Raw genomic sequence first — 10,891 nt, 5'->3', positions numbered from 1 at the left:
ACACACATATGTATATGTGTATACACACACACATATACATATGTATCTATATATCTATATAGAGGAATGCACTGTAAATAATATAGATGAGTACTGTTCTAATATATGTGAATTGTGACATCACGAGGTACAATATTTTCCTTGAGGGGCCAATGGTCAAAAACAGTTTGAAAGCCCCATCCTGAGGATTTAAGGAGAAGTGTTAACTCCTTTCTTTTCCTTCCAGGGCACTGATCCCATTAGCCAGACCAAGGTGGCAGAGCTGCTTGGGGAGAGTGATGGTGGAAAGACTTCCCAAGAGGGCTCAGGGGGCAGTGTGAAATTCGAGGGAGGTGAAGATGTCTCTGTGGCTGTGGAGTGGTCAGGGGTAAGTCTCATCATTGCCCTTTGATCTCTCCTGCCCATTATATTGTGTATGTGTGGTAAATATATATGTAATGAAACATTTGCCATTTTAACATTTTTTATAAATGTAACTCAGTGACATTAATTACATTCATCATGTTCAACTATCCCCATTATTAATTTTTACATTTTTCTGTCATGCTTAACAGAAGCTCAGTGTCCTTTGAGCAATGAGTTCCCCCTTTCCCCCTCCCTCTAGCCCTCCCCTGGCAAGCATTAATAGACTTTGGTTATTAATAAACAAGTTAAGAAACACTTGCTCTCCTGCCCAGTCTTGCTGCTGGTGGTGAGAAGCTCTGAGCCTACTCTTCTCCAGGCCCATGTAGGATTTAAGGACATGTTCTCCCATTCTAGTCCACTTAGCTCCATCCCTACCAGGGGTATCTTTGGGCAGGAGCTTTTGACAGAGCTCTTGTTTTCAATCACTGGGCTTTGTGGGGGAGGGTACACAGAACAAATGGTAGAAGTAGACTCAGAAGCTAGTCTGCATGGAATCTCCTTAGCTTCTGTCCATTATCTCATTTCTCCTCACCAGGATGGAAGTGGGACCTTGCAGAGGAGTGGCTCACTGGGCAAGATCCGGGATGTGCTTCGTCGAAGCAGTGAGCTCCTAGTGAGGAAGCTCCAGGGGAACGAGCCTCGGGCTTCCAGGTACATGCACAATGAGGTTATGATGTGGCAAAGCAGGCAGAGAAAGCCTTGTCTCCAATTCTTCTTGGCCTTGATCTCTAGAGTAGAAGTACCTTGGAAACAAACATGGAAGAGGTTGAGGAGATGGCTGTGGAGAGAGAGTGTGGTCAGAATGTGTATCTGAATGAGGGTGCCTGAGGAGATGCTGGTTACTGATGTAGAAGGAGTGTGTGTATATGGGGCAGAGTGGGCAGGTAGCAATTTGAGATCAAGGCCTCAAAGGTGACAGCTGTGTGAAAGAGCTGAAGCTTTAGGGCCACTCAAGAAGAGAGGAGACCTTAATGATTTCTTTTTCCATTGCAGCAGCAACATGAAGCGGGCAGCCTCCTTAAACTATCTGAACCAGCCCAATGCAGCACCCCTCCAGGTGAGAGCAGTGCTCATGAGTACATTGGTGGTGAGGAAGAAAGGACAGCCAGCAAGCAAGGCCAATGGGAATTAGGTTAGAGGCGAGAGCCCTCTGCGATGAAGACTATAGTTAGGGAGTTGAGTCCTTAAGGAATTTAGGGGTTGTGACCACCAAGGGACAGTTTTGGGCCAGAGTTAGCAGCACATAAATTAATCAGGAGAATAGGACTTGCTAATCTCTAAACTGATACTTTGGGATTATGAATAATTCAAGAATGATTTAAACGAAAAACTGAACTCACTGCCGTTGAGTCAATCCCAACTCATAGTGACCCCTCCTTGGGTTTCTGAGGTGGTATCTCTACAGAAGTAGATTGCCCAGTCTTCCTTTCGAGGAGTGCCTGGTGGGTTTGAACTGCCAGCTTTCTGGTTAACAGTCAAATGCCTTAGGCACCAAGCCACCAGAGCTCCTCAAGAATGATTTGGAGATACTAATTCTCTTACTCCTGCTGCCATCATAGTTCTTATCTTGGGAACTTCGTAGTGGATGAGAAGGGAAGAAGGAAAAATTAAAAACTAATCTCCATTGGAGAAAATACTAATGCCTTTTAATGGGAAATGATCAGTTATATCAATATGTTCAAAATACTGTATATGCCAATATTTATGTGGTTCTTCCTGGTATTTTCTTCACCAGACTGTGACCTCCTGGAGAATTCTGTTATTATTGTTGTTATGTGCCATCGAGTCAGACCTGACTCATAGCGACCCCTCCTTGGGTTTCCGAGGCAGTATCACTATGGAAATAGATTGCCCCATCTTCCTTCCAAGGAGTGGCTGGTGGGTTTGAACCGCCAGCCTTCTGGTTAGCAGTCAAGTGCCTTAGGCACTATGCTACCAGAGCTCCTAAACTCCAGAGTTTAGGTCTAAGATTATAGGCTTGATCCCAGATCCAGAGATATATTGCAGCTATGAGATAACAGGAGTCCAGGGGACAGTTTTGAAGGTTGAGGTCTCTGGGCTGATGGAGTGTTATCTGTTTCAGGGCTCCCGGGGCCTCAGTGCCAGTACCATGGACCTCTCTTCAAGCAGCTGACATTCAACTCATCTACCCCCAGGTCTGCTGGATCCCCTCACAGTCCTCACAGCATTTCCCATTGCTCCCAGCTCTTCCCCACCCCAAAATGGGACAGTGAGGGGGAGCAGTTTAATCAGGGATTGCTGCTGCCCTTAGGGTCTTGGCTCCCTCCTCAGGAATCCCCCTCAGGAAGGACGCTCAGGACACCCTCTCTCCACCCTACGGTCCTCTAGAGTAGCTAACTCTGAGGCCTCAGAGGTGAATAAGAAGGAGTTATGCACCTCAGAGATGCTACCTGCTGCTGGCTTCTCTTATCAGAGGGTTTAGGGGTTGGCCAGCCAAGCCGCTTTGCCCTGGCCTCTCTTGTTCCCCTCTGCTGCCTCACTTCAGGTCCGTGTATTTCACTTTTCTTAAATAAAAAAAAATCAGGTAACTATTCTGCCACTTGGAGTCCTGATTGAAGAGGGTAAGGAGAAGGGATTGTGTTGGGTCTCTTCTGTTAGGATTGAATTGTGTCTCCCCAAAATATGTATTGTAAGTCCTAACCTCTATGCCTCTGGTTATAAACCCATTTGGGAGTGGATTGTCTTTGTTATGTTATTGAAACAGGATTAGTGTGGGGTGTATCTTAAATCAATCTCTTTTGAGATATAAAAGACATTAAACAAGCAAGCAAGTGAGCAGAGATGGGGTAAGACAGATGCTGTCCTGGGGCTCCACAGTATGGACAGGTTACTCTGCTTCGGAACACTCAGACACATGGAGATCTCTAAGGAGCAGAAGCTCAGAAGAGACAAGGACCTTCCTCCGAAGCTGACACAGAAAGCCTTCCCCTAGAGCTGGCATCCTGAATTTGTACATCTAGCCTCTTGAACTGTGAGAAAGCAAATTTCTGTTTGTTAAAGCCATCCATTTGTGTCATTTCTGTTATAGCAGCACTAGAGAACTGAGACACCTTCACAGAAGGCAGTGATGGATGGGGCAACAGGAAGAGTGTTGATTCTTGAATCTTTTCTTCCTTTCCTCTGTTTGTATCCTCTCCAGCTTGGCCTGCAGGAAGGCATCTGGGGGATGGGGAAGGAGATCCACAACCCAATGAGAAGGTGCTGTGGATTGGGTTGTTGGGGACATGTGGTGGCCATGTGGCAGGACCCTGGAGTCCTGGCGCCACTCCTCCAGGCTCTGTGGCTGCCCCTCCTCCTCCCAGCTGCTTGGAGGAAAGTAGGTCTCTGCAGGCCTGGGGGGCCCTCCGGAGCTAGAGGGGGAAGAGGCACTACCCATCCTCTCTCAGCATATCCTGGAGGCCTGAGCAGCAGCTGGGGCCCATCTTCTAAAGCTTGACTCCTCTTGACCCGCCTCCTACACCCCTTGCTGCTTTCACAACAAAGAAAGAATGTGGGGGTGGTGGCGCTGGGGGTGGGGGGTGCCTGGAACAAGGGTTGTGCTGGGCCTCCCCACAGCTGGAGACTTGGCCATGCCCTAACATAGCCCCAGACTGCCTGGAGATGGACTTGGGATGCATTTGTCAGTTTAACAGCCTTCAGTCCGGTGTTCAGAGCCCAGTCTCTTTCTACCTTTGGGTTCATATTGGTCCAGAGCCAAATCAAGAGACCAGCCAGGCACTCCCCTCCCCCTTTTCCAGGCTACAGCTGTTCTGGGGCTCTGCAGTATGGACAGGTTACTCTGCTTTGGGACACTCAGGACACCCTGCTGGTCTAGGTCACCCGCTGTTCTTATTGAGGAAACAGCTCATCCATTCCCTCTTCTGTAGCCCCTGCTCCTGAGAATTCTGGGGGAACTGTTATTCTGGGGAACTGTTGGTAGAACCCCCAGGCAGGCCGGGAACCAGAATTGACTATCCTCTCCAGGGGTCACATAAATAAAAAAGTCGCTTTGGTTTTCCTGGGTTTTCTGTAGACTGTAGGCAGTGGGCGCAGCCTATATTCCCCTACATCGCTCATATCCCCTGCACTCTTGGGGTCTCCCTCCCTCTGTTCCCCATCCCTCGCTGATCCTCCCCCCCAACAACAGCGAACTCCTCCCTCGCCCTGGAGGGGAGGGGGCGTCGGGGGGCGGGGCGCCGCGCGGAGCCTGGCGGGGAGGGGGCGTCGCTGGGCGGGGCTTCGTGTGGCGGCGGCGCGCGAGGACTCGGAGGTGCCGGGCGCGCGCGGCTCTGGCTCGGGACGCCTCTCACTCGGGCTCCGGCTTGCTGCTGCTGCAGCGGCGCCCGCTCTCCGGTGCGCTCGGTCTCCTGGGCCGGCCGTAGAGAGCAGTCCACGCGCACGCTGTGCGCCCTCGGCCGCTCTCCCTGAGACCGCCGTGATGGGAGCTGCGCGGGGAGTCCGGAACAGCCCCCGCCGGCTGCCTCTGCTCAGCGTCCTGCTGCTGCCGTTGCTGGGCGGTGAGTTCGAGCAAGCTAAGGGAGCGGGCTTCGGGAATCGCGGGAGCCCCGCAGGCAAAAGGAGGCGCCTGGGAAGGTGGGTTTGGGCGGCTGGGGCGGGGGAAGAGAGTGGAGTGGTGAAGAGGCTGGTCCGTGGTGCGAGGAGCACTGGAAGCCCCTAGGGCCGGCAGCCCGAAAGAGCTCCAGCGCACTCGATCGGGGCCCCTCGCCACCCGTGCCGATGGAGACGCGTTTCCAGCCTCCACAGAGTTTTCCTGGCCTGACCGTTGAGTTTGCTCAGGATTTGACGGAGTTATCGGCTCCGGGCCCAGATGGAGAGTTTCTTTTCGAGGGAGATACAACTACCCGTCTTGGAGGGTGCAGTTGGGTGGCTAGCGATGGGGGAGACGGAGTTCCCCCCGCTAGGCTCAACCCAGGTATGGGAGGCCCAGCCGGGGCCCGATGCCGGACCGACCTGCGGCGCGCAAAGCGCGGATCTTTGTTACCTACGCTCCCGGCTTCCTTCCTCCAAGTTCTTGGGCAAAGCTGGGACCCTCGATGGCCTTGCCAGTGAGGATGGAAAAAAAGGGAGGAATTAGGGACTACTCCACCTTCTCTGGCTTCTGGGCCCGAGCCCTGAGCCCACTCCCTGCCAGGGTCGAATTCGGGGAGCGGGGAGTCCCAGGCTGTCGCGGTGACTAATGTATGAAGGCCGCTGCCAAAATCGGGCATGGCCGGCCTGCAAAGGTGCGGACGGGATTTGTTCAGCTTGTTCCTGGATTTCCCTCCTGTCTGTCCTCGTGGAGGAAAGAAAATCACTCTTTCTACGGCCCGAAAAGCAAAAAGAGTTCATTCTGTCTTTTCTTGGATGGCCTCAGCATTTTGAGAAGGGTGTGGCCCGCATCTCCGGGGCAGACAGAAGCCCTCCACCTCCTGGCAACCTTTATTTCCTGGCTTGGTCACACCTGAGAGTCGCCACGGAGGTGTTGAATGCCTTACAGGAAAGTACCAAGCTATGTGCACACACCAACAGCCTGGATTGGAACTATATCCCTACCTCCCCAAACACAGAAAATCTTTGGTGGTGGTCCTTGCAACAAACACCTCTTGGGCAGCTCTGCTCAAGAGACCTGGTCCTACCTTCTCACTTTTCCCCCTCCTTTGAGAAGTGGTAGTTAGGATGGGGGAGGTGCATTAGGAATTGCAGTTTCTGGCATCTTCCTGTCCTGCCAGCTGTGGAGGGGTTTCTGTGCTGGTGAAATCAACTTCTTCCCCACCCCCAGTTGTAAAAGGATGGGTAATTGTAACCTAGGACAGAGAGGTAAGAGCAAGCTTCAGGGAATTTATAGGAGGTGTTTCTGGAGCTACCTTGTGTTTCTTGTGTTGTGTGGGGTGGTTATTGCTCCTGGCAGAATCCACATCTGCTTCCAGAGGAAATAGGGAAGTTTCTTCTGCAGCCAGGATCTCAGGCCCAGCCATATGGGTGAGCCTGTGCACATGGGCCCCCTGGGTCGCTGGATATGTTTGCCTTCATGGCTGATGGTTAGAGTTCTAGAGTCCAGGGGAGAGTTCTGATGTAGTCAGGGCTCTTGTTCAACAAATGCTAAATTCCTAAATTCCTTCCGTGAGAAGATGACTCTGATGTTAATCAATGTTAATCCGGAGACGGGTGTTTAGCGGAGGCGGGGGGGGGGGGGGCGCTGTGGGGGAAGTTAGGGCAGGCTGAGGGCTTGGGACAGGAGGTCTGGAATCTCCTCTGGGGGTGGGGGGATGTCTTGTGCTCAACAAAGGAGCATTTTAATGAGAGCCTTAAATCAATTCCACCAAATGTGCTTTGGTGTGGAACCTGTCCATGTGCTGTAAACAATTTCAGCTGAGGCGCCTGCTGTCTTCTAGTGAAATCCAGGGACTCAACGCACCCCTGGACAGCATGACTTCAAGGGGCAACGATTTTTTTAATAGATCACAGTAGATTTTTCCATCTCATTGTTTAACTGTGTAATTAACTGGAGTTGTAGTGAGACCCCGCTGTTAATAAGGCTGGAGTAAGGGACCTAGGCTGTCTGGGTTGGTGGATTAGACCATTTTGAAGTTCGGGTAATTATGCTGTAAATGGCTGAGTAACTTTCCAAACTTTGAGATCCCCGTTGTGATAAATATGGTGAAGGAGGGGAGGGCTTGACTTTTGAAACCTGGGGTTCTTAACCCCAACCACTTGAATGGTCAGTGATCTTCGTTGCCCATCCCCGTTTCTCTCTATGGGTTCTTTTCTCCAGGCCCTTGTTTTTTTGGGGGAATTGAGTTGTCATATTCTGGGATAGCTGTCTTGCAGATTCCCCAAGGCTCTGCAGCCTGTAATTCAGGCCTAGGAGTTGCTTTAATCACTGATAGGTTTTCTCAGATGTTGGGTAATGTAGTGGGAGGGCAGAGGTAATCTTGGCACATCGTTTTCCAGAACAGGCATCCTTAAACATTACTTGTAATGATGCACCCCTACTCTGAAACCTCGTGGCTCCACATTGCCTGCAGGATATATGTAGTCAACGTCCTGGTGCTCAGAGCAGGGTGGAGTGGTGGAGAGAGCTTGGCAGTGGAGGTGAACTACTTGACAAAGCAGGGACTCAAACTCATTGACAGGCCCTGTGGCCTTGGACAGATTTCTTGACCTCTTAGTTTGCCTCCTCTGAAAAATTACTTCCTGGAGTTGTGTTGAGTATTAAAATGCAGTAAAGTTTATAAAAGGCCTGTTTCTGTTCTCCCTCTCCTGTAGTGTGCTTCCAGTGTACCTTTCCAGCTTTGCAGTCATCCCCAAGAATAAACATTTCCCACTTTGTTTTTACCACTACCCTCCATTCCACCAGCCTCATTGGTTTAGTTCTCGTCCCCGAAAAGACATGTGGGAGTCCCTGGGTGGTTCAAATGGTTAAGCACTTGGCTGCTAACCACAGGTTGGAGTTCAGATCCACCGAGAGGTGTCTTGGAAGAAAGGCCTGGTGATCTGTTTTGAAAGATCACAGCACTGAAAGCACTATGAAGCACAGTTCTACTCAGATACACATGGGGTCACCATGACTGAAATGGACTTGCTGGCAACTATGTTTTTTAAGACATGCCTGTTTTTTTTCTGATCTTTTGTCTTAGACGAGTCCCCTGTTTGCATTACTTCCCCCATCTCTCTCTCGACCAGCCCTAACCTCACTTTCTCCCTGAAGCTGTCCTGTCTCTTCAGTCAGAAGGTAGAAGCCTAGAAAATTTCTGGATTCTGTAATTCTTAGGATACCTTCCGTATTTTTCCCCAGTTGGATATTAATTTAGAAGAATTCAGTACAGTACCTTATTTATAGTGTGGGTCCTTATGTATGCTTGGATTGCTGTTAGTGGGAATCGACTCAGTGGCAGCAGGTTTGGTTTTGGTTTGTATGTATGCATACCTTGGGCCTTGGGTGGAGCAAACCGTCGAAGCTCTTGACTGCTAAACAAAAGGTTGACGGTTCGAGTCCAGCCAGAGGCTCCTTGGACGACAGACTAAGCGATCTACTTCTCAAAAGTTAGCAGTTACAAACTGTGAAACACAGTACTACTGTGATATACATGGGATCACCACGAGTCAGAGTTGACTAGATGGCAATTGGTATGCATGCTTATTTTAAAAATGAAAGAGAAAAAAAAAAAGGTGAATGAAATATTTGGGTACAGGGCAGAGAAATCAAGGACAGCATTAAACATCCCTTTGTGTCCTGGGCATTTGGGGTCTTTTCTGCCCTTTCCAGCTTCTCTGGGTTAGGGTTCCCTGTTGTTCCTCTGAACAAGGGGTTCAGACCTTTGATTCCTATTTCTGGGCTGTCTCTTGTGGCAAGTTTTACGAGTTTGGATGTGACCAGGCTATGACTTTCTCCAGGAGTTCTGGCCATGGACAACTACCTCTATACAGTGATGTCACTAGGATTGGTATCACCCAGTGTGGTAACTCTTAGTGTTACCGTTCTTCAGACCTCCTCCTCTATCAGACTATACAGAATCTTAGTAATGTTTATTTTTAATTTTAGTCATAGAATAATATGTGATAAATATAGTTGTAAACTGCTTAAATGTAACTTCTTAGGTTATATGAATACTAACAACAAAAAGATGATGGCTGGGTAGTTGGAATATATAGCCTTGGTAACAGAAATGACACTGGAGATTGTGTGATAGAACTTTGCAAGACCAGTGACTTATTCACTGCAAATGTTTTTTGTCAACAACATAAATGGAAGCTATGCATGTAGAACTCACCAGATGGAATACACAGGAATCAAATAGACTACATTGGTGGAAAGAGATGATGGAGAAACTCAGTATCATCAGTCAGAACAAGGCCAGCGGCTGACTACAGAACAGGCCATCTATTGCTCATATGCAAGTTCAGGTTGAAGCTGGAGAAAATTCAAACAAGTCTATGAGAACCAAAGTACAATTTGAGTATATCCCACCAGAATTTAGAGACCATCTCAAGAATAGATTTGACGCATTGAACACTAATGACCAAAGACCAGATGAATTTTGGGATGACACTGAGGACATCACATCTGAAGAAAACAAAAGGTCATTTAAAAGAACAGGAAAGAAAGAAAAGACCAAAGTGAATGCCAAACAGACTCTGAAACTTGTCCTTGATAGTAAAGTAGCTAAAGCAAATGGAAGAAATCATGAAATAAGAGAGCTGAACAGAAGATTCCAGAGGGTAGCTTGAGAAGACAAAGTGCTATAAAAAAATGTACAAAGACCTGGAGTTAGGACACCGAAAGAGACGAACATGCTTAACATTTCTTAAGCTGCAAGAAATGAAGAAAAAAATTCAAGCCTTGAGTTACAGTATTGAAGGTCTTAGGCAAAATATTGAATGATGCAGGAAGTATCAAAAGAAGACAGAAGGCATACCAAAAAGTCACTGTACCAGCCATTTCATAAGCTAGCATATGATTAAGAACGGAGGGTATTGAAAGATGAAGTCCAAGCTACACTGAAGGCATTAACGAAAAACTAGTCTAAGAATTGACAGAATACTAACTGAGATATTTCAACAAATGGATGCAGTGCTGAAATCTTTCACTTATCTGTGCCAACAAATTTGACATACCGCTATACAGTGATGTCAGTAGGGTTGGTGTCACCCAGTACGGTAACTCATAGTGCCATGTGAGATAACCAACCGGAGAAGCCATGTGGCTACTAAACAACTCTGTGGCTAACCAACTGGAGGAGATCTGTATTTATACCCATTCCAAAGAAGGTAATCCAATAACACATGAAAATTATCAAACTATCATTAATATCACACAGAAGTAAAATTTTGTGGAAAATAATTAAAAAATGGTTGCAGTAGTACATTGACAGGGAACTGCCAGAAATTCAAACCAGATTCAGAAGAGGACATGGAACAAAGGATGTCATTGCTGATGTCAGATGGATCTTAGCTGAAAGCAGAAAATACCCAAAAGATGTTTACTTGTGTCTTACTGACTATGCAAAGACATTTGATTGTGTGCATCATAACATTATGAATACCATTGTGAAGAATGAGAATTCCAGAACATTTAATTGTGCTCATGAGGAACTTGTACCTAGACCAGAGGTAGTTGTTCGAATAGAACAAGGGGATAAAAATCAGGTGTGGTTTTAAATCACGAAAGGTGTCCATCAAGGTTGTATCCTTTCACCATACTTATTCAACCTGTAAGCTGAGCGAATAATCCAAGAAGCTAGACTATATGCATCGTCAGGATTGGAGGAAGAGTCATTAACAACCTGCAGTATGCACATGACAAAACCTTGCTTGGTGAAAGTAAAAAAGACTTCCAGCAATTAATGATGAAAATCAAAGACGACAGCCTTCAACATGGATTACACATAAATACAGATCCTTACAACTGGACCAATAAGAAACAGCGTGATAAACAAAGATTGAAGTTGTCAAGGATTTCATCTTACTAGGACCTACAGTCAACACC

General features: G+C 47.8%; 2 protein-coding genes across 2 annotated transcripts in view; both read left to right on the top strand.

Annotated features, from left to right (window-relative positions):
• The window catches only part of KLC4 (kinesin light chain 4), a 12,835-nt gene extending 10,296 nt beyond the window's left edge, over positions 1 to 2,539 (top strand). Inside the window, exons 13-16 of the mRNA XM_007936222.2 lie at positions 227 to 367; positions 941 to 1,056; positions 1,399 to 1,462; positions 2,489 to 2,539. Of these exons, the coding sequence (XP_007934413.1) occupies positions 227 to 367; positions 941 to 1,056; positions 1,399 to 1,462; positions 2,489 to 2,539 (372 nt within the window). The remainder of the gene's footprint in view (positions 1 to 226; positions 368 to 940; positions 1,057 to 1,398; positions 1,463 to 2,488) is intronic.
• A 2,304-nt stretch (positions 2,540 to 4,843) lies between these two features.
• The window catches only part of PTK7 (protein tyrosine kinase 7 (inactive)), a 97,982-nt gene continuing 91,934 nt past the window's right edge, over positions 4,844 to 10,891 (top strand). The window contains exon 1 of the mRNA XM_042780333.1: positions 4,844 to 4,998. Within this exon, the coding sequence (XP_042636267.1) occupies positions 4,844 to 4,998 (155 nt within the window). The remainder of the gene's footprint in view (positions 4,999 to 10,891) is intronic.

Source organism: Orycteropus afer, unplaced genomic scaffold, assembly GCF_000298275.1.
Source record: "Orycteropus afer afer isolate SDZICR_OR568_19922 unplaced genomic scaffold, OryAfe1.0 scaffold00034, whole genome shotgun sequence".
Lineage (NCBI taxonomy): Eukaryota > Metazoa > Chordata > Mammalia > Tubulidentata > Orycteropodidae > Orycteropus > Orycteropus afer.
This window is presented reverse-complemented; position numbering and strand designations above follow the sequence as displayed.